The following is a 22996-nucleotide window of genomic DNA, read 5'->3' as shown; positions in this document are numbered from 1 at the left end:
AGGGCTGTTTCTGTCTATGGGAAAACTTCTACAGTGACATGTTGGCCTCCATGCCCTGCACTTTGGCATGAATCTAGGTGGACAGTTGCACCCTCATACGATAGCGTGCTAAAGTATTGTATGTTCCCCAGCATGTGTGTTGCAAGGATGCTCCACCCAGCTGCTCTCTGGTACAGTCGTGCCCATTACTTCTAAAGAAGTAGTGAAGTCTCTGACCAGCAGCATAACTGAGCTTGAGGTAACCAGGATTCCTCTACCCTCTGGAGAGTTTCTCTTCTGAAACCAGTGTTGGAAGGCACACAAGCGTCTAGTATACTTGCTGTAGCTGCGTGAAAGCTGGAGAGGGGTCTAGCTCTCAGTTTAAAACATTACTTTGAACTCGGCCTTCCTCACAGGTTGCACCTGGGAATTTGGAGCCATGGTTAACTACATCAAGAAGACCTTCCCTCTGACCCAGCTGGTTGTGGTGGGCTTCAGCCTGGGTGGCAACATTGTATGCAAGTACCTAGGAGAGACCCAGGCCAACCAGGAGAGAGTGCTGTGCTGCGTCAGTGTTTGCCAAGGATACAGTGCGCTAAGGTAAGTCCACACGGCTTCCTGTGGAAGTACAGTGCTGGCAGCTGGGACACAAGCTGCTCCCTGCCCTGCCAGCGTGCATCACCCTGACCTCTACGGGTGATATACTCTGGACTCACTAAATGCTGCCTTTACCCTCTGTGGAGAGAGACTTGACCTCTCCGCCTTCCAGTCTCTCCTGGAGTGACCCATCAGCCAGATGGCTTGGGCTGTATGGTTGTTTATTGAGGAGACTCCAGGTTCACAAGCAACAACATTTCTGACTAGCCTGACCAATAGGAGCAGCAAGTATCTTGGGATTCATAATGGTCCCTTCTGGCTTTAATCTGTGATTTAGTCAGACTGGCAAAACAAGATGTGGTCTTCCAAATGGAAGCTTTAAGAGCTCCACCTGGTGTTAATAGTAATGTACTACAAGCCCAAGTTTAGACTGAGAGTGGGTGACGGTGAACGACAGCACAAAGTTATGGGCTAAAATGGCATCTCCGTGACCATTCAGTGTTTGTCTCATAATTGGGAACCAAGCACTGGGCAAGAGTCAATTTTGCTGGTCAGAGCCGCTCCACTGGAGAGAACACTAAACTCACATTTGCTTAGTGATTCCTGGCCCCACAAAGACTGCCAGAACTGACTCTTGCCCTCTGTGCCAGTTACCATGGCCTTCTAGTACAGAGCTCCTCTAGTAATGCAGTGTTCTCTGGAAGCTGGTAAGATTTCTCTTGCCACACAGTAAGACGAATAATTACTGACTCTGTCTCCATCTCGGCGGGAGGAGGATGAGCAACAGTGATCTTGCTGGTGCAAAAATGACTGTTCCCTACACTAAAGGATCAGCATAGCAAAGAGAACTTCAGCCCAGCCAAGAAACCTCGATACTTTGGGTTCACTACTCTGACTGCATGCATAATAATGCTGGTTTTGGTTAGGAAATAGTTACCTCAGTATTCAACCAAGTTTAGGGAAGAGTGCACATGCAGTTAAACCCCTGTTTTTAACCTTGGGCTGCAGAAGCTTTTTAACAGTATTAAAACATTGCCCAAAGCTGGAATACAGCAATTTAAACAAATGACCAATTCGTATTGGTCATACCTGGTATGAGTCTCAGACTTCAGGTCATACCTGGTGTGAGTCCTAAGAAAGTGTGGGGCCTCCAATAAATGTTTACCCGTTTCCTAGTCAGAAAGGATTTCAGTGTGCTAGGGAGATGTCTGGAGTGTTGTGTGGGTTCGAGACCAGAAGATCAGTGCTCTTGGTTTACTGTGATGGCAGCAGCAGAGCTGTGGAGGCTGGCTGTATAAAGGGCTTGCAAGTGCTGTTTTGCGCTCTAGTCCTTCCTTTTTTTGTCTATTAAAATGCATGCTAAATTTCCATACTTGAAGCCTGCTTCAAGTAGCTCTGTTCCCTGTGTGCTGGTGTTAGTAATATTCCCCTGAAGCTCTGGCAGATCGGCAGTCTACGACAGGACCTGTTAGCATGATATCTGAGTTGTTTCATTGTGAAGTAACATCTGTTTCCTCGAGTGCTCCTTGCAATGCAGAAAACTAGCTGCTTGTTGAGCTCATGACTCCCTCTGCTGGCCGAGCTTGTTTTAGCAAATCTACATTTATAGAACTTCTGTGCGTTACTGTTCTTTTGGCAAGAGGGCTTTTCAAATAAGTCTCCCTACCTAACCTCCCTTGCTGTTTTTAAATGTTCATTAGCCACATAGCTGGTTGAAAGAGGGCTATTAAGAAAACTCCCTTAGAAGGAAGGTAGGGTGTGTGTTTGTATTGGGACACATGTCCATAGACCATTTCAGTCACTAGTGAACAGTATGTGGGTATGGGAGGGTGCAAAACGCCTCCAGTCTTAACTGCTAAGCATTACTCTCCCCCAGACCTGACCTAATTGGCCTCTTACATCAAGTCTGTATGTAAGCCCTGAGTACTCATGGTATAGATGGCTGGTCAGTCTAGATGGAGATCCCTTTCTTTTGTTGTACTGCCTCTAAGACAAATTCTAAGGCAGTTGGTTGATAGTAGAGAGAGACCGAGGTAAGACAAGGTAAAGGAGATTTGGACTCTGTTGGGAAAGCCATTCAGATGTTGGGTGCTGCAGGGCAGGCTCTCCAGGGTTTCAACGGTGAGAAGAGGCTGCAGAGAGGAAAGTAGATAAAGGCCTTGTTTTCATCAGTTAACTTACATGGGGGAATTCAACCCCTAAGGCTAAAAGATGACATGCTTCTCTATTATGAAATCTCTGATATCTGTGTAGGCTTGGTTCTGCTGTTGAGTTTGCTCTCGACAACGTGGCCTTGCTTCTTGACCATGTGGAATGTGACATTCAGTGTGAGCTGTAGGCTGTGGCATTCCCATGCCCATGAAACCTGCACAGATCATTAAATACAGGAAATTGTTTCATTTTGCTCTCTGCTCAGGCTCTTTATAGCATAAGGCCTGCTGTCCAAAGCAGCAACTATGGAAAAGTGTGATAGCTCTAACAATTAACCTGGATTTAAATGACATTAAAGATTGAGTTGCCTGCGAAGAGTTTTCCAATGAAATGTTGTCTCTCTTTCCACAAGTATATGGCAGATATATCCTGGCTAGACATGGAGATAAGGAAGTCTTGAAGCTAAATCCTATTCTTGCATTAAGCCCTAGTGTGTATTGTGCCATGAACAAATGTAGCTTATTCATTAACTCACTCTCTGCTAGGGATTTTATAGCCTTTGGCTTGAACCTAGGAAGTCCTGATAAATCCCTCTGTTCTATGAATTCCCATGGTGTTAATGTTTAAACTCCTGAAGTAGTCCGTATTGAACCTCACCCCAACCATTCTTGGATTGCTAAGTAAATAAGAGGGACTGTATATTTCTTCATTACTCTGTAACGGGGTTCACAGTAATAGAAATAACCAGCTTATGACCCTTGTGTAGCAAAGGGAAACATTTGGTTCCGGAAGAGCTCACATAATTTGGCTGACGTTAATAATTCTGTGTGACTGGCAATATGTTAATTTAGTAAGCTATGAAATGGAGTTCTGACCAGTCAGTACAGTTACAGGGACACCAGTTCAGAATGTAGCCATTTCAGGTACTTCATTTATCCCTGTGTCCTCCAGCCAATTTTTGTGGGTTGTGGAGGTCGACTTCCTATTTTAAACACTTCACAACCTTGTTGCAGCACAGAAGAGCTGCACAAACAAGCAAAACTGACCTACAGAGGAAACATCCGAACTTGACAGTGCATAAAGTACTATGAAATGCAGTACCTAACAAAATAGTGAAACATTAAATCTCTTTCCTGTGTACTCTTCATATGTCATGGTTGTTACAAGGTAGGTAGATTGGCTAAATGCAAAGTCTGACTTAAGTTGAGTGTCCCTTTAAACCTCTTCACATCAATGTCTAAAGCTGCCCTGAGATACAGGACGCTTCAGTGATGGTATAGTAGGTGACTAGCTGTTGCCTAGTGAGTCTGTGTAAACATCTCTTCTGACATTTACCAAATTCTTCCATCGGAGAGTAAGCCAATTCCTATCAGAGATTAAGCCTTTGGTGGGAAAGCCTATTTACATAACACCTTGTTATAGTGGCCTGGAGACCTGGTTTATTGCTCTGTTCCACCAAGATGTACACAGTTGCTACCTGCTTTGATTTGTTGACTTATGCTTGTGTTTAGGGCACAGGAAACCTTCATGCAGTGGGATCAGTGTCGGAGGTTTTATAACTTCCTCATGGCAGACAACATGAAGAAAATCATCCTCTCTCACAGGTACAGTAGTAGGGTGTCTGCTCTGAATATTTACGTGGGCCAGCCAGCTTCAGCTGCAATAGCAGCACTGAATTAATGTGCAGTTCCATAGGGGATCATCCAAAGGGTAAAATTTAAATTAGAGCGAATCCATACCTAGAAATCTATGAATAAGTTTCAGCTTCCTAGAATGGGAGGATTTTTGCGAATGAAAGGGGAAGGGAAGCTTGCCCCAGCATCTCATTCATTCTTTGTCCTGCCTGTCAGTATAGGCTCCCATATAGAGTGTGTGGGGGGGTTCCTTTTCATACATCCTGAGCCTGGCTGCTTATTTCTGCCTTCCAAGGAAGCTCATTGACTGAGCAAATGCAAAATGAGAAGTGCAGTGTTGGTCTGTATTCGCCAGCAGCCTTCCTTCCCTGCTAGATACACTGCTGGTGTCTGTCTGCCAAGGTATTTTGCATGTGTTTCCCTTTCAGCCAGAGACCACCTTATGCTCAAGGACGTAAGGGAGCACCTCTCTGTTGTGCTCTGCCACATACCTGAGCAGAGAGGTAGGATTGCTCTTGATATTAGCTTAGGAGTCATAGCATAGGGGTGTTGCCCTATCAAATGCAATAGCCTGAGTTACAAAACCTAAAAATGCACAGCTAGAAGGAATGCTCCCACGTATTGCTGAAACCTATGTGCTCTCCTTACTCCCATGCCTTTACTGTGGGTGAGCAGTAGGTCAGATTGAATGACTAACTCTTATTGGTAGCCCACTCAAATTCATGTTCGTTTCCCCCTGGCCCACTACCACAGCCAAAACTGCTTTGGATACTGATTGGGACATGTTGCCTTCATATGTAGATATCTCCTTGGCTTATTTAAGATGCCCAGAGACACTTGGGAGGTGGGAGAAAATTAAAAAAGCTAACTTATTCATGCCCATTTCAGTTGGCAGAGTTGAAATCTTGTAAGGAAAACTGTCATGTTCCATGCAGTGTGGAGAATCTTTCTGGAGGGAAGGAAACTCTTATCTGTGTGTACAGTGTGTGGGGATCCATATAATTCACCCCAGATAGCCAAATATTTTGACAACTTGACAAAACTCAAAATATATGAAGGGCTGTAATCTCCCCATTAAATGGGTACTCAGTATCGTAACCAGGAGAAACCTGTTGCAGGCTTAAAGGAGGTTTTGTTATCAAAATATTTTGCTTCCATAATAGATCTCTTATGCTCTAGGGCAAGTCCCCAAAACAAACTCCATCTCCACCCTACAGCTGCCTCTTAAAGGGGATAGAAATCCTGCAAGCCTCCTGCTATCTACAGCTTGCAGTCTTTTTTGTTCTGGGGTCTATATGTTTCCTACTTGCCAGAGTAGAGTTTTGCTCTTGTGAAATAACATGTCCTCTCTTGGGTGTAATCTCTGACTAGGACAATGTCCTCAGTGAATAGCTTTCTGTTAAGGTAATGTCCCAAATCACTTTCTCTGTATGAACTAACATTGTCTCCACACTGGTGAGGCAATAGTACCAGATGGGGAAAGAGGTGCTACACCCATGATCTCCAGCGCTGTTACCAGAGCCACCCACGTCTTTGGTAAGAAGCCAAAGGACTCTGCCTTTAACTGAAAAAGCCTTTGCTCCAAACACCCCTAGTCCCTGGATATGCTTTGAAAAGTCCTCTCTTTATGCGTCTCTCAAATGCAGTTCTTCCATGTAGCAGAAAAGCATCTTTTGTCCCGGAGAGGGCCGTTAAGTTCTCAACTTACCTCCCTGTGCAGTCAGGCCAAAACTAACAAGCTATGCTCATTCATAAGTAAATCCTCATGGATGGGGGCTATAGTCCTCATTTGCTCATATCAGCAATGGCAGATGCAAGCTTCTCTGGGTTGTCCGAGCAGAACAGGGCCTAGCTGCTTTTGTGTGATTACTGTATTTTCTGCTGCTGTGTGTTTCAGGCAAGTCCTGTTTGGAGATAGCGTTAAGCAGCCCCAAACCCTGGTCGACTCAGACCTGAGCAGACTCTACACAGCAACATCCCTCATGCAGATCGATGACACCATCATGAGGTATGACGGGAAGCATTTGCTGTAGCCCATCTTTTCTAATTTTCACTGATGTTGCCCTATTACTTACTTACTTGCTGCTAGGTGGGTAGAAAGCTCCTGAAATTTGCTACCATGAACAACTTTGTTAAAATGTTGACTAACCCCCCAGTCTTTGCCAGCTTCTGATCCAGCGTTTGACAAGCTCTCTGCTACTTTCTTTTGTAAGAATCAAGCATCCAAAGCTGCAGTCAGGGTCAGAGTCCCATTTTCCTGGGTGCAGTACAAAACCCAGGAAGACCGTCCCTGCCTAAAAGAGTCTAGAAGGATGAGAACCGGTGGGGCCTGAGCCATAAAGTGGTTGGGGAGGTGGTAGGCCCGTGCTGGCTCCTACCAAATTATATTTAACCCTTGTGTTACATTCGATTGTGCATTTAAAACACACACACACCTCCTACCTTTACCACCTGCCTGTTCTCATTTTAGCAGACCTTATGGTTGGCTTATTTTAAACCTTGCTGCATTAATAGAGGTGACTTCAGCTCTTCGCTTTTATTGTTTAATATTAAACACCAGCCTTTTCTTGCCTCTTGCTTTTTAAGTATTCTAGCACTAATTCAGTCTATTTTCCAATGGCTTCATATTCTCCTTCTCCAGAGTCTCCCTTAAGACCAGGCATTGGCATCCACCTGCAAACACTGTAGCCACAAAATAATCACCCAAAGTCAACAGGTGGTAAAGCCAGCAGAGCTGCTAAGGGACTGAAGGTGTTTCCCTCTGCTGCTCCTGGGGAGACCTGGGCTTTGTAAGCTGCTCCCAAGCGAAGGGGATTCCTGTCCTATATGCCCAGCAGGAAGTGAGGTCACGGAGATCCTGCTACCCTGTAGTCTTTCTGGAATGCGGCAGGGAAGGAGCAGGTCTCCCTAGTTGGGGCCTGCAGCTTAGCTGTGGCTTTTATGAAGTGAGAAGGAGGTAGTGGGACTGAATTGGACTCCAGCAGAAAAATGAGTATTTACCTTCTTCAGAAGTCTTATAACTGCCATGAGTTTCAGCTCCTAGGATGGGGCCCTTCAGCAACTGCATTTTAAGGGTTCATAAGTAGCTGAAGATGAGATCCAGCAAGGCGTTTTGAGTAGGCCTACTAAAAGGGAGTTGTTAACGTAACCAACCTTAATCACTCCTCCAGTCCTCTCTCTGTCAAGATTGCAGATAACCAGGAAGGATGCTTTGCAAGACCCTAGGTGTGGCTAGGCTTTCTCATCCATGTCCTGCTCAACAGACACAAGTTAATGGTGTTTAATTTGCCATCTGTCATGCCTCTGGCTTGCTACTGTGCCGCACTTGCTCTGCTCTCTCTCAGTGCTTTGGGGAACGATTCACTCAGTTGGCAGGTTCTGTGCTGCCCCCTCCCCCCACTGGTCATGCTCTTGCGAAGAACTCTTTGGCAGAAGAGAATGCAGCATTTCATCTGTTGTGCTGTGTTGACGTTGGGAATTTACACTGAGATGGGCCTGAACAGATGGTCTCTATTAAACCACTGGAAGGAGGTCACACTGGGCAGCTCATGGCTTCTGCCGATGAAGTGGACTAATTCAAAAATGGCAGTTGCTCAATACTGAGAGTACGTGTTCTTGCCTTACAGTTCTTTGTTGTTGTTTTTTCCTCAGGAAGTTTCATGGTTACAGTTCCCTGAAAGAATATTATGAAAAGGAGAGTTGTCTGCATTACTTACACAGGGTGAGCTACCACGGTGGAGGTGGTTGTTACGCTTTCATTTTGCTCTTGGGAATGAAGAGGAATGTTCATTGGTTTCTGCATCACTGGTACCTAGATGTCATATCTCATTACTCCACAAGGTGTACAGTATGTCAGGGCTTGGAGTTCTAAGGAATCTAATGAGAGTTAAGCACCAAAATCCCATTGACATTCAGTGAGTTAAGTGCCCAACTCCTTTAAGCTTCTTTGAGAATCCTAGCCCTGATCTTCATCTGGGACTTCACTGTTGCTCCCCTCAAACCAAAGGCTGTCTTGGAAACCGAGAGGCATCTGTTTTACCCCAAATTCAGGCCTTCTAGCTTATATTACATGAAGCCAAATTGTGAGCCCCTCAGCGTAGAATTCTGTATTGGTGGTAGCAACACAGTGTTCTGAGCACAAAGCCAAACCTAAAGTTAAGCCCTCTTAAAGATATCAAATTAGTATCACTCTGATCTATACAATTCCAGAAACTTTTAAAATAAATCATTCCACTTCGGAAAGAGGCTCAGACACTGCCTCTCTGGTCAGATGATCAGACGTTGCACAGACCCAGGGCTGCGGAGGCAAAGCTGGGAAATGTACTAGTTATCCCCCTTAAGAGCTGCTGGATCAAAAGATAAAGGTGAATAGGCTACTAGAGCTCAGTAAAGCATTAGGGCTTCAAATATCCAAAAGTAAGTTTCTCCATTAGCTGCCTGTTGCACTGAATGTGTGGAGTAAGAGACTGAATCCTCTCAGCTAGCCCTTGGCAACTACTCAATTACTCCAGCTTCAGGCATTGGGTGAGGTTCTTTCTGTAGCCTTATACAAAGAGCATGTTGTAGTCCAACCTCTGTCCCAAAGGCAAGGGGGTGATAGTTACCAGGAAAGGGTGTCAGAGGAAAGTGCTCAGTTTGGCAATATTTTTTTATGATGGCAGAATCCTATCATGATCATGGCTGACATCTGATCCTCTGATGTCAGCCTCTAATCAAAGACCATGCTTGGGCTGCATGCCACTCTGGCCTGCTTAAGCATCTCTCATCAACGACTGCAGGGAGCCTAGGGAAATTACATTCTTCATATCTCTTGCCCAAACCAACAAGCACAACTGAAGTTTTACTATTATTCTGTCTCTGCCGGTTTGTGATTGTCCCGTCTCGGATTTCAGCAGTGCATTCCCTTGGGTGCTGTACGTCCCCTTCGGAAGCCAGAGACAAATGTACATTTGATGACCATCTGCCTGGCAGTGATAGCTTAGATTCTCCATTCCAAAAGGAGAATGCAAATGCTCTCAAGTATTGGCCACACTATTCCATATGCGGAATACCATATGGATCCCGAGTACCAGTCATAAAGAAACTACCCCCAGTGTCACTGTCTGGAACTGCTCTGTTGGCAGGGTGTTACTGGTGATTGCCCTGTCATACCCAGCTTGTCCTTTAGGCAGTTCAGTTGAACCATACCAAATACTGCAGAGCAGCCCAGCAGTGACAGTCCACCTGGCATCGTTTTGATTGTGTGTGTTGTTACATTCCTGATTGTTGCTGCAGGTGTAGGTTCATCACAAGATGTGGCACTCAGTTGTGGATTCATAGGCGGGTTGTGAGTAGATGCCTTTTGTTGTTAAGAGAATTGAGTTCAAACCAGGAATCTATAACTCACTCGTTCTCCATTTGTTTCCTTTTCCTTCTTTCATGGTGCAGATCTATGTTCCCCTCATGCTGGTTAATGCTGCTGATGACCCTCTGGTACATGACAGTCTGTTATCGATCCCAAGAGCTCTCTCAGGTGAGTTGAATGCATTGCCAAAATTGACTATTGCTTTTGGATTCCCCCTTCATCACATTGTGAATTAACATGTATAGCAAGGTCTGAATGCAGACTACCATAATCTGGGGGATGTGTACTGTGCAACCTAAACTGCTTTTTAAACCACGATTCACTGAGGAGATTCCCAATTTTATTTTGGTAGAACCTAACTAAATACTGTTCAGCTGGCTGTGTAGCCCAAGGGAACTATCAGATTGTTTTCCCAAGAAATGCACGTTCTTGCTACCTCACTGGTGTTAATGTCAGGAAGCAAAATTGGAAATGGTTTAGCTTTAGATTGAATAGTCTCTGCTTTGCAGTGAACTGCTTCCTCACATCTTGGCTCCCCACACAGAATCAGTAAAGCAACAGGGCAAAACCCAGAAGGCTTTGCTAATAGTTCCTATGATGGTGTCTAACTGTTCAGGGCTAAAATTAAGGGGCAGCATCACCTGGGGCAGCAAGTGTAGCACAGTGAAAGTGTCCTGCTTTGTGGCTGTGTGATCTCTCTTCATCTGTTGCTGGGGTCCCAATGAGACTTGGAATGAGAGATCCCAAGAGATCTATTTGCTGTTCCTTGGCCATGAAGAAGGCAAATGACCCTTCAAAGCCTTGGAATGGAAAAGAAAGAGCTAGTTCAAGTCTCACTGTTGAACAGAGCACACGTCCTAAAGGAGAACAGCAGGGCTTCTTGTTCCAGCACCAATAGCTATAAGGAGAAAACCTAGTCATAAGTGGTGCCCTGAATGAATTATGCCGTGAAGCAGCAGCCGGCAGAAGTGCAGCCAGAGTTCTGCAGCGTGGCCTAAAGCCCTTTTCGTATGGAACTGTGCAGCCCATGGAGCCTATAGGTACCAGCCTGCAACATGCCTGAGTCAAAATGGAGCACTGCATGTTGGCACTGCTGGGCTTTATGGGTTGCACATCAGTCCCAGCCTGCAGTGCTTTATCTCAGCTGAAGCGGTTTGCTGGTATTGAGAGCACTGCAGGCTGGTACTTGTCTCCATGAACTTCCCAGCTATATGAAACGGGAGGGCTGCTGTAATATGTTCAATTAATTCAAATCCGTTGTGGCTCTTGTCAGCAAAAAGCTTGCATTCCTCTGCTGTGAAGCAGGTGTGTGTGCTTGCAAAGCCTCCACTGCCCAGATGGAGCAGACACACCCTAACACATCACGGTGGGTACCATTGTCTGGGATGTTGCAGAGTTCTGCTGTTTAGTTTTTGCAGTTGGCTTCTGAAATCTCATGCTTTTTCTCTTTTAACCTTGCAGAAAAACAGGAGAATGTCATGTTTGTGCTACCACTGCATGGAGGCCACCTAGGCTTTTTTGAGGGGGCTGTACTCTTTCCTGAACCCCTCACTTGGATGGATAAGCTTGTAGTGCAGTACACAAATGCCATCTGCCAGTGGGAGAGGAATAAGTCTCAGTGCTCAGATACAGAGCAAGCGGCGTCTGGCCAGGAGTAACTGCCTCAAAGACTCTCTCCAATTTGCTTCACTATATTTCCCTCTTCTGGAACTCTGAATTCCCTCACCTGCTGTTTCAGGTTTCCATCCTCTTTGTGACATCCTGGGCCTGGGGTTTGGCCACAATGTTTCCTTCTGAAAAGGAGCTACAACAGAGGGTAATAACTGGTTTTGAGCATATTTGTGTCTCCTTTTGGTTTGCAGTGCACTGCTGCATTTGAAGAACTGGCTTGCTGCTTTGGGTTGCTGGTTAGGGCTTGCTGCAGGATTCTCACACTAATGTGATGGCCTACTTAGAAAGTAGAAGTTCCAGTACTGCTGACCATCAGGTTATTCTTCCACTGGTCAAGACTCTTCACAGAGTTGCAGAACTTGTTTAGCTGTGGATGAGTTGTGCTGGGAGTTCAGTTCCTCCTGTCTGGTCATATCTCTCCTAACACTGGGAGAACCCTGTATCAATAAATAGAAACCAGCAGTTCAGTCTGTAAGCCCCTTGGATGTGGCTTGCAGAAAGGGTGAAACCCTTGGTGCAAGGCTGAAGCTGTACTTGTCACTCATCTGACAAGGACCTCTTGCCTTTTCTGGCAGTGCCCATACCAGGATTTAGCTGGGTTAGAAAACACTGAGCAACTTGTCAGAGCTTCAGCTGTCTTGAGGGTGGCAGTGCATTCTGATACTTCTGCATTTCTTTTCTGCTGGGCCTCTGTGTATAGATGAGTTTCACATTGGTCATTCTGTTGGATTTCCTGCTATGTAAACGTTCTCACACCAAGACAAAACAGATAGCCTTCTTGTGATACTTGCCTTTTTTTAATGTAAAGAGTTTTATTTTGTCACTGTATTTTTTTGTGTTTTAACCCAGGCCTTTTTGAAACGGGTTCTGGTAAATGCATTGGAACCACTGATTATCAATCTATGGGGTATATCCAATTTGTGAGAGTATTTCACAGAGAATTAATACACTGTTTCTTAAGGAGTGTCGGGGGGGAGGACATGTCAATATCAATTCTTGCTTCTTCTCTCCCCTTCTTGTATGTGCCAGGGTAGAATGTTCCAAAATCTCTCCCCTGAACTTTCAAAGCAATGAATGGTTTTGTTTTTCAGCCACATGACTTGCCTAGGAGTTGACGGGAACTGGATGTCTCTAGCCCTGCATAGCTTAAATGTTTATCTCTATATGACTAACTGCCTCCACAGTTATTAGGATCTGGTAAGGCTGTCTATGTCCAGCTGGGCATTAGAGCCCTTCTGGCTCATTAAGTCTTTTCCCCACCCAGGATATCCAAGATCAACTTCAGTTAATGCACAAGGTGAAGTGTGGCAAATTGAAAGTCACTTGCATACCTCCCTCATCTAGGGGCTGATACTGCACTGTTGCCCAGAGGGCTCTTTTAAGATAAACACCCTAGAAGAAAAGCTCCCCCATGACAATCAAGGACCTTAATATAAAAATAGAAACAGTCTGTTGAGACAGTGGAACTTTGTGGTCAAACTTTGCTTTACTTTCAATTCCTTCAATATCATCATCTCATTACTCTGTCCTTGTAACTCCTTTCATCATCCATTTACTTCATCTCTGTTCCTGTCACACTTCCCACACCAATTAGCACTTTATTGCTTTAGCCCTGGTTTTGCGTTCTAGGCACTTTAGTTGAAGCTTAAGGGTAAAAACACCCTGCTGAATTTCAGTCCTGTAACACTAGTGGAATAAGCTTCCTGGGCCACACGATCTCTGAATTTCAGTAGATTGGAGAGATTTTTGTTTAATAAAGCAATAATTAACTACTGTAGCAAAGGTGCATTATCATATCAGGAAACGCACTCCTTCGGTTTGCCTTAGGCCAGCTGCCTTGGCCTGTTTTAACAAACTGTGGTAACCCGTGCATTGTCTTGTTTAGAGAGAGAATTCAGGTTCTGCTGTTGTAGAAGTAGAAGAAATGACCAAGCAAAGTCATGGCAAGATTTGGCCGCTCTTGTGGCTGGCTTAAAGGATGTTTCAGGGCATCAGTTAGCAAGGGCATCCTTAGTTGGTTTTTGTGTCTGTCTTTGGGCTCATCCTCTTGTCCATAACTCATCCACAAATCACCAGACTAATCATACAGGGCATTCCGACTTTGGCTCTGTCCTCGCTGAAGTAGCTATTGTTCTAAATTATGTCCTATGAATTATTTATACCATCTCTCGCTCTTTTAGAAGTTGAATGTAAGCCACTCTTATTTATACACATTGACATAGATACATGATATAAATGTGTGGGGATGTGGCTCTTTATCTACAATGGGTTTGAACTTCAGAAGTGCTTAAACTCTATAGCCAGCTCTGCAGTTGCTGTTCGTAGGTCACTGGCTAGCCAAGAGACCAGACTGCCCTTCCCACAGTAAGGAGTTCCCTCTACAGATCACCGGGTGCATTCATTCCTCTAAACCCAGCTTAGCTGCAAGTAGGAGTCGTCGTCACTCCCAGGGGAACAGAAGTCATCCTTAGCACCCATCAAACTGTTGAGGCTTCAAAGAGCAGGCAAAACCCAGGTTACATGTTGATGTATTTGAAGCAAGAAATGTTTTTGCTGTTTCCCAAATAGTTGCTTTTTAAACAAAAATAACCTAAATTGTTTTCTCTAATAAAATTATGAACTCTACCCCTTTCCAGTGTAGCTGAGCCCTGAGTTTTCAGCAGTGCTAAACTAAGCCCAGTTCTGTAACTCTTCCAACTTTTCTGTAAACGAGTTGTTTGCAGAGTATCAGTTCTCTGAAAGTAAGTGCTGAAGGCTTCCTTCCCCGATAGTGACTTGTAACCATTTTCTGACAGAAATCAAAGGGATCGTTGCTTTGGAGAGGCTTGTTTTGGGTGTTCAATGTCTTTGGCAGCTCTTTAGCTGCTGAGCTCAGGGATTGCGTTACCATACACCTAAGTGTTGTAGAACCTGCCTGAAGGGGAGCTCTGTCTCCTTGGATTCAGTGAGGGAGGCTTTGCTCCATGCTGTTAGTAAGATGATGGCATTTTGGTCTTCTGTTTCCTAAGGCGTGAGGAAGAATGGTGTTGTCTTCATCTCTTCAAACACAGAGAGATAGTCTACTGTAACTAATTGATCTTATTGTGGCAGATGACCAGTCAGTCAGTGACTTCTGTTCTTGCTGAGTACTAAACATAACTCTTCCCCAAATGAAAAGCACATCTGGGGGAATTCCCAAACCAGTGGGAGTTGCTGCTTGTCCAGTCAAACTGGGCAGGCAGACAGGCAGAGATTCTGCTGTTGGAGAAGCCCAAAGGAGCAGATTTCACTGGGAAAATTCCAGTTCTTTCTTTCACCATTGTTGGCAGCTGAACTTTGCCATCCCCTCTTTCTTTGTGAGCTCATCCTAACTGCAGTGATTCCAAAAGAGAGACACCACATTTCTGTAGAAAGTAAAGCCCCTCCCAGGGTTAGACGGGATGCTACTGTGGAAGATCTCTAAAAGATTTAAGGAAACTGTTCATGATCAGCATCCATTCCTCTTCAGAGGTAGCACCAGGCAAGAACTCTTCCCTGTCCTGCTCCCTATAGAGATTTCCATAACACTTTTCCACTGCTTCTCTATCTGTCCATACATAGATGCACTACCCTTAGTCTGAGACTTCAGGAGCACTTAGCGTCCCCGACATTCTGGCGCAGTTGCTCGGGGTGGGGGATGGAAATGGACCTAAGACTTGGCACTCTTGTCACAAGAGTTCTTGCACCACCATCTGTATTCTCTAAAGCACTTGAAGCAGTTGTGCTTGTGTCTGGGGTATGATAAATGTTAGAAGGTGTGGAAGTTAGCTACTCTAGTTTTGGGAGAAAGGGAAGGAGTTGCTTAAGGCTTTTGCCATGGGCTTTAAGGGTCTCATTTGAGTTTTGAGACTTAACTTCATCCCAACAAGATTTTTGTAGCTAGAAATGTTTAATAAAAACTCCTTCGCCAGTGTGACTTGCTGTGGCTTTGAATGCATGGACCAGGGACCAGTGGTGTAAAATTTTAAGAGCTTCCCAGTCTGACTGGAAGCCATATCTTGCAGATCATTTCTTCTGCCTTCCCTCTAGCTAAAAATCTGCACATATGACTGTATTAAGGCTTCTGGAGAGGGGACTTCTGTATTAAACCCTATATCTGGAGGAGACAGTGCACACTGCCATAAGAGGGTCTGCCATTGTACATCAGTCCTAATTTGCTGTCCCCCACGCACTATGCTAGCAGTGATAGTGTGATGTGGGCATATGTGTGCCAGGGACCTTGTTGAGATCATCTTCATAATACCATATGACCGAGATCAGGTTTGAGCTCTTACCTTTTAGAGGTGAAAGTCATGAGTGTGCATTCCAGGCCTATAGAGACTTTTCCTGTTCCAAAACAACCACACTAGCCATAGCAAGCATCCAAAGTGTAAGCTTCTGAATACATCCTGAAATAGCCTGATAACGCAAATGGAACAGTGCAGCTCTTCTGTTTAGATCTGCTGTGTGAGATGGGAGCTAACAAGTGGATTTTCCGTATTGATGGTTTCAAATTGAGGAATGGCGGTAGAATGGAATAAAATTCACTAGGGCTCAGCTAACTAGCACTTAGTACCATAAATTTATGCACCCCGTCATTGGATATCATTGGCACTTAAAAGCAAATCACCAGAAAGGGTCTCTCCTAGTCAGGTTGCAACCAATTCTCCCTGAACGATTATACTGGTCCAGTCTTCCTTCCACTGCTACCAGGGTGTCTGCAGAGTTTTGAACTTTGCAGGTGAGCAGCTGGGACCTGTTCTAAGACTAGAGATTGAGGAACTTGTTGTCTTTACATCAGACCTCCCAGAATCTTTAATAGCCAGTTTCTAATGTTCTCCTTTTGAAGCAGTTGACAGAATTTCCAGATGAGTCTGAACCTGTTGCAGCTGCATTGTGAAGGCACTTGAAAGTCTCCACAGTCTCCTCAGCACTTCTTGACACTGATTCTTGTTTTTCGAGAAGTATTTGTTTTGGATTGTGAGCATTGTTAAAACATAGAGTACTGATGTCTCTCAGAACTTGCCTTTAGCCAGCTACTTTTTCTTCATCCATCCTAGTTCTGTCAAGCTTCGTAGAGGACAACCCTTCAGACACCTAGTGCCTTGCCCCTCGTTCCTGCCACGTCTTTCTCAACATAGCTGCATCTTTCAGTAACACATAGCTGCAGTTCTGCTGCTTGTCACTGTTCTCATGCAGAAAGCAAACACCCGACTTTCCTTCTTTGGAGTCAAAGCTAAAAGCAGCCTGTCTATGGGTGAAATGTCACTGAATGACAGGTGTGTACAGAGCTAAGAAAGAACCTTGGGTTTGGGCAGCCTAAAATTACCTATAGTGTATGTCTTAGGGCTTAAAATTATAACTAAATAAGCAGTAGATTATTTTACAACTGACTTCTGCCTATAGAAGTAGGGACTGACTCTCACAGCTATTGACTAAAATGTAAACTTGTTTCCTTTCTAAAATCCAAAAGATCCCATGTTCTAATGAGCTAACTTCCTCCGTCCACTAGCTTGTTGGCTCTGTAGTGTACAGCAGGAGATGGGCTGTCTCCTTATCCGATACATCAGGAGTGGCATTTGGAGGGTCTATTGCCAAATGTAGTGACACTGGTCACTGGGGAGCAATACAAGGAACCTCCTGGAAATGTTGTGCCTATCTGGGGTTTATTGGTGGTTGTAAATCTCCTTTACAAGAAGCTTAGAAAGGGACCCTGCCTGTGACACTAACTAATCGGAAGGCCGTATGTGTGCATTGCTTTGGTCTTGAGTCAGACACCATGTGTCCTTCCATTGGCAGGTCTGTGTGTTTGGGTGGGCAGTAGCCATAGTGACTCAGAATAGCCATGTTTACTGCAGGGGTCCAAATTCTAGGCAGAAAGCAAATTGCTCTTGGTAGGAGTTCTTTTTTTTTAAAAGGTTATTCAGAACAGAGGTTAGGGTACACCAAAGAGCCTACGAAGGGGTGCCTTGATTGATGCTGGGATCCATGCCCCCTCTTCTGCAAGACATGCTCCTGCTGCTGTGTCCACTCTGTCTCTATCTGGACTTGTTTTCTTCTTTTGGCTGAGGGGGCTGAGGCATGCTGGCACCAGAGCGGAGATCAGATTATCTGGTGTTAATCATCTGGGTTGGGTTGGAAGGGTTGGGTTATCAAGAACTGTACTGTAGTTCATTTGAACATTTGAATCCTTTTAAAAATTCGTTTGTTGGTTAAATCCAAGGGCACAATCACTGTATTAAAGGGCAGCATTTACCACACTGGGGCTGTAAGAGGAGACAACCTTTTCCGAACAAGGCTCCTTCAAGAAGAGTCCCACTCTGCTTCCTCTGTGCGTAGGCTTGTTTTCTCTTCTCACTGCTAACTTCAAGCAGCCTGGTTAGTTCTAACCCTCTTGGGGGAGCATCCAGGTTTCTTGAGTCCCATAGTTGGCTGTATAAGTAGGGGCATATACAGCAGTTGTTTTATGTGACTGGCAAGCTTTTGCAGTGCATGTCTTGTCATGCAGAGAACACAGCTACGATCAGAGGAGACAGCACATCATATCAGAGTGATCAGTAGCAGCATGTTTTACCAGAGTGCTAAACGTTCTGGTGGTAGCTGCCAACTGGGAGTCCTAAGAAACATGGCTGATGGGCCAGATTTAGTTCAAAAATGACTATTAAGTCCAAGTAACGTTCTCCCAAAACAGCTGTTCAGTGATTTGTCTTTAGCCCCAGATGTTGGTTCACTACAAACCTGTGTTTCTGTTCATTAAGAAAGCACAATTTTTCAAGAAAAGCCCTTTCCCTTTCTCCCAGGTGTCCCCAAGCAGAGGGGGGTATTCCCTTCAGGAAGCCAGATCTGTACCTGTGCACTCTTTGATTTCTGCCAATGCAGCTGCCTTAGTGGAGTGGTTTGAGTGTAACTTTCTTGATGTCTTTGAACTCTTGCTGTTCAACCGAAAAAAAAAAAAAAATTTATGGGAAATTTTGCTTCCGAATAGATTCTCTGGAATCATCACTTCCACATTCCTGATCCTTTTAACTTTAAATGCTGCCCAGAAAAGGTTGTGTTTGTATACTGAGACCTGCCCCCAGCTGCCAGGTTCTGAGTCAGATTCTTGGGAGCTGCCAGCTCCTAGGGAGAAGATTTGCAACTAGCAATGCAATTTTTCTATATCTGCTGACATTTACCTTTTAAAAAATTATAAAATGTGTCCTTGATTTTTTTTTCTTGTGTTTATTTTTTTTGTTCTTTATTCTGTGTGATGTTAATTGAGGTCATTGCAAAACAATGTAATTTTGTTATCTTTGATTCAATTGAATTTCTTTACTTAAAAAAAAATAAAAATAAAGGACTTTCTGAGTTCAGGTTTTGTGTGGTAGCTGTGTATGTAAAAGTTGCTCTTTATTAATGGGTTCATCTCCCCTGAATTCATTTTCCTTTGCTTTGGGAGACCCAACAGCAATACCCTCTGCCCATGAAATGGTGTAAAGTTAGGGGCTTTTCTGAAAGGGGTTACATCTTGTTCAAGATGGTATCCGTAGCCTGATAAGGGCTCTTTGGAAATCCACCATTAAATAATGAGATGTGGAGAGTGGAGCCAAGTGCTTTGGAGTAGGGTAGAATCCTGTGTCTCCTTAGCATGTGTGTGAATTGCTGTGAAGTGGAACACTTCAGACAGTCTTCAAGATAAGTATCGGATCCACAGATGCCTCAATTCTGTTCTAAACTATTACTTTCCTTCCTCTCCCTACACCTCTCAGATGGTGTCTGGTGTCCATGGACATTCTAACTGTCCTTACAAAACTCTGAATTCCAGACTGATCCGTGCTCTAGGAGGGTACCACCTTGCCATACGGAAATGACTATATTGGAGCAGACCAGCAGTTTGCCTAATCAGATATCTGGTTTCTAACAGTAGCCAGCAGTAGAATTCCAACAATGTCTGGTTTCATTAAATTGCTGGGGCGGGGTAGGGCAGTTTGTTCCTACACATTCCTGTTGGTTTGTTGTCTTATGTCCTGATTCAAGCCTTTAATCATTTTTGCTGCCCATCTCTGTACCTTTTTTTTTCCGTGCTGAATTTTTAGATGAAGTGACCAGAACAAAATACAGAATTGCAGAGGGAGGTAATGATTTCATGCACTGCTACTGCTTTGGGGAAGTACCTTGTCCTGGGAAGTTGTCATGTGGGGTTTCATTAGCAACTGATGCTTGAAGTGAGCGGTGCATTTGGGAACTCTGGCAATGGGCAAGGTGGTATCTTTCAGACCATGTTCATCTCAAACTGCAAAGCTACTGGGTCCAGAGCAAGGGGCCTGGCTCAGGTCTGAAAAAGCTGCAGTGCAGAGAAGGCTCCTGCTGCAAGGTGGCAGTGCTCTGTCAACCTGCCACTTGAAAGGGATTGCAGGCAGATGAAATCAGGTAGGTCAACAGTCCTGCCTACTGAAGGGCCCTGGACCGCTGTCTCTCTACAGCCAAGCAGCCCTCCTGAGGGTTAGAACCTCTCATTCAAAAGCAGCTACTTGCACCCTCATCCCTATCAGTCTGTTGGAGTGCACCCTGATTCTGCTCCTTATGCTGTATAATCCCCTTCTCCTTCCCCCAGTGGGTCTGATGCTCCTCAGAAGAGCACTGCTACCCAGCTTAGATCTACCTCCGCTGGGGCAGCTGAGGTACATATGTGGCACCAGCCCACCTGCCCTCTCAGCTGCTCAAAGCTCTCATTCTGCTTAGAATTGCCCCAGGCAGTAGATAATGCCATTGGTACCCTACCCATCCACAGCAGCACTAGAAATGTCACAGAGAAGCTACGTGCCTCCATTTAATACCAAAGATTCCAATTTCTCACACATGACTGACTCCTGGATTAGGCTGTGCCCACCTTGGAGTCAGGGCAAGTGCTCTCCCCATTGTCTAGCAACTGAACACTGGCCTAGACACCCTCATCCCAATCTGTCTTCTGGAGATTGCAGTTGGCAGACTTCAGCATATTCTTCTGGCTATATGGTCCTGCTTCTCCTTTTCCAGTCTGCAAACTCAGCCACTGGGCATTCCCAGCAGTCCCTGCCTCTGATACAGTACAGTGCCCCTCTCTCACTACAGTCTCCTCCCACTGGTCACCGCCATGACTTGCATAACATGGCCTAAGCTGCCTTCAGCCACTTGATGTCCTCTCTCCTGCCTTAGGGCATGTTGCCTTGTCCCACTTACCAGGGACATACTTGCACTACTCATCTGTCCTGTGCAACCTGACCAGCCCACACCTAAATCTATCCAGGACATAGCACGAGGGTGGGGGCTTGGAGGGTGGTATAGATTAGTGTCTCCTTGGAAAGCTGAGAATTCATAGGGCCTGGTTTTCCACAAGGGCCAAGTATCCTCCGCTCCCTCTGCACCATGAAAAGCTATGCCTAAAACATTAAATAATCCTGTGTTAATCCCCACATGCTCCATAAGGGGAAATTCTATGTGCTCTATCAGCCAGAGCTGTCCTGGCTGGAAGGAACAACACATCTTAAGCTCTGGCTGGGAGTGTTCTGCTGCTGGATGCTGCAGTCTTGCCCTGGTTGTACACCATGCGTCTGTTCTCCTTTTGTGTATCAAGTTCTGGTTAAAGTATGTATCTTGCTGGGTCATCTTTTGCCCAGTTCATTCTGTATCCCCCTTCCTTGTTCTCCTGCCTGCTCTTTCCCCCACAATCAGAAGATGGCTGGGAGCTTCTTTGTGGAGAGATGATGATTTTGGTGTAGGTTTGGAAAGAGCAGGCAGGAGTGGTGAATGAGTCCTACATGGCTGGTGCCTTCTACACCATCCGAAAATGTGAATGCTGGCACATCAACCCCTTTCCTTCAGCCTGGAACCACGGTAGCTCCTCTCAGACCAGACGGCGGGGCTGCTGGCTCTTAAATCAGCCTGTCTGAAAGTGGTGAAGAGAGGGAGAAGGCAGAGGTGTCTTAACCTGTTAGGAGCTGGAAATAAATCCAGTCTCCTAATCGCTACTGTAGCCTGAATGTTTGGGAAATGACACCTCTGAAGAGTTAACCACCTGTTGGCTGACCCTACTGCATAGCAAAGCACAGTCAAAACCAGCCAGAGCCCCCTTCGTTTGTCGGCACAAAATGCCTTCCTGTGTGTTTCCTTCACTCAGACCACGGTGGCTAGTTGATCCTGTTTCATTTCCCCTGCAACAGGCTCCTGGCTGTGCAGCAAGTCTCCAAAATGTCTTGCATGGCGTGTAAGTGACAGGAGGGGTGGGGAAGTGCCCTCATTGCCTGCCTCTCGACTAGGATTTAGATGCCCCCGTGTAAAATGCATTGTATTTGGCCGGAAGAGGGGTGTCGTGCCCTCTATTGAGTGAGAACCTCTAAACTCGTCAACAATTGCTCTCGCTGACGGTGTCTGCTACAGCTCAAATTCTTTCTTGCTTTGGGCAGAGCTCCTCTGAGCAATGCACTGACCCGTCTGAGTCCAGTGCCAGTTCTTTCTCTGCCGAGGCACTGGCTTAATCCCAGCCTGCGTCTGATTGTTTCCCTTTGCTGCGCTGAGGCTTACGAGGTAATCTAGTCATTTAACTGAAAGTAGATGTGAACAGCCCTAAATGTCGAGATGCCTTACAATGGGGGCGGAATCCTAGCTAAGTGCCAAAAGACTTGCTATCTTCAGGCCCTTGAATCCTCTGCTGATGGGCATGTTATGAGCTCTGTACCTGCTTTGTGGGGAAACACCTTCCCACCCCCTGCAAGGGGCCCATGTTGCAGCATCACGTGCTTGGACTAGCTTGTGCTCTGCCACAGGTTGCTGGCTGTATGACCATGTGGCACAATATCTTTAAGATTGCTGCAGATACCAATCCCCACAATGACCTGGCTGACGCAAATTGAAAGGGGAGTAGTGGCTTGTTACCTGCCTGCTCCTGGCTGCCACAGCAGAGTTTTGGGCTGTACTAAACCCTAGCAGGCGTGATCCTGTAGTGCAAACCGGGTATCAGTAAAGTAATACAGAACCAAGTCAGTTGACCACTGCCCCATCACCTCCTCAGGAATCCTGCCTGATGCTGATTCTGGGGCAGGTCTGGAGCTTGCATGCACAGATGTGCCGGGAGAATGGGTACTGTTGCTGGGGAAGGCTGATGTAGCCCCAGCCGTCTCTGTTCAGACAGGCCCCATCCTCCCTGCAGCTTCAGAGCAGACATCCTGTTTGGTTTGAGTCTGAGCCAGTGCCCTGATGAATGGACCCCTTGTCGGCATCCTCCATCTCCAACCATTTCAAATGGGCCCCTGCAAATTAAGGGTACTGGTGTGTAGCTGGAGAGCTGAGAATAGGAGGAGGGAAGGAAAGAGGGATTGGGCTATAGCCACAGCTTAACTGTTAGAGGGTGACTATGAAGCCTTTGGACAGAGAGAAACTAGCTTTTCTCCAAGCCACGACTCTCTTCGGGCTCCTCTTGTGCTTGTTGCCTGGAGGCCAATGAAGTCAAAGGGCCCATGATTAAGACTCTTAGTAGTCTGCTGGAGAAGGGAGAATAGGGAGCTCGGGCTCCATGGCACATTCCAGCCTTGGCCTCTCCAGTGAGAAGGACTGTCAGCACCACTGGTGGGGGTGCTAGCATCAAGGACGTTCCACTGGCTGTTCCTGA

General features: G+C 45.6%; 1 protein-coding gene across 1 annotated transcript in view; it reads left to right on the top strand.

The window, feature by feature from the left end:
* The window catches only part of ABHD2 (abhydrolase domain containing 2, acylglycerol lipase), a 61824-nt gene extending 43099 nt beyond the window's left edge, over positions 1-18725 (top strand). Inside the window, exons 6-11 of the mRNA XM_048865662.2 lie at positions 396-579; positions 4239-4331; positions 6259-6369; positions 8013-8082; positions 9789-9873; positions 11167-18725. Coding sequence (XP_048721619.1) covers positions 396-579; positions 4239-4331; positions 6259-6369; positions 8013-8082; positions 9789-9873; positions 11167-11363 — 740 coding nt within the window. The 3' untranslated portion in view covers positions 11364-18725. The remainder of the gene's footprint in view (positions 1-395; positions 580-4238; positions 4332-6258; positions 6370-8012; positions 8083-9788; positions 9874-11166) is intronic.
* Positions 18726-22996: the final 4271 nt, after the last annotated feature.

Source organism: Caretta caretta, chromosome 10 (genome assembly GCF_965140235.1).
Source record: "Caretta caretta isolate rCarCar2 chromosome 10, rCarCar1.hap1, whole genome shotgun sequence".
In the NCBI taxonomy this organism is placed as follows: domain Eukaryota; kingdom Metazoa; phylum Chordata; order Testudines; family Cheloniidae; genus Caretta; species Caretta caretta.
Note: the sequence above shows the minus strand (reverse complement) of the source record. Positions and strands in the feature narration are given on the sequence as shown.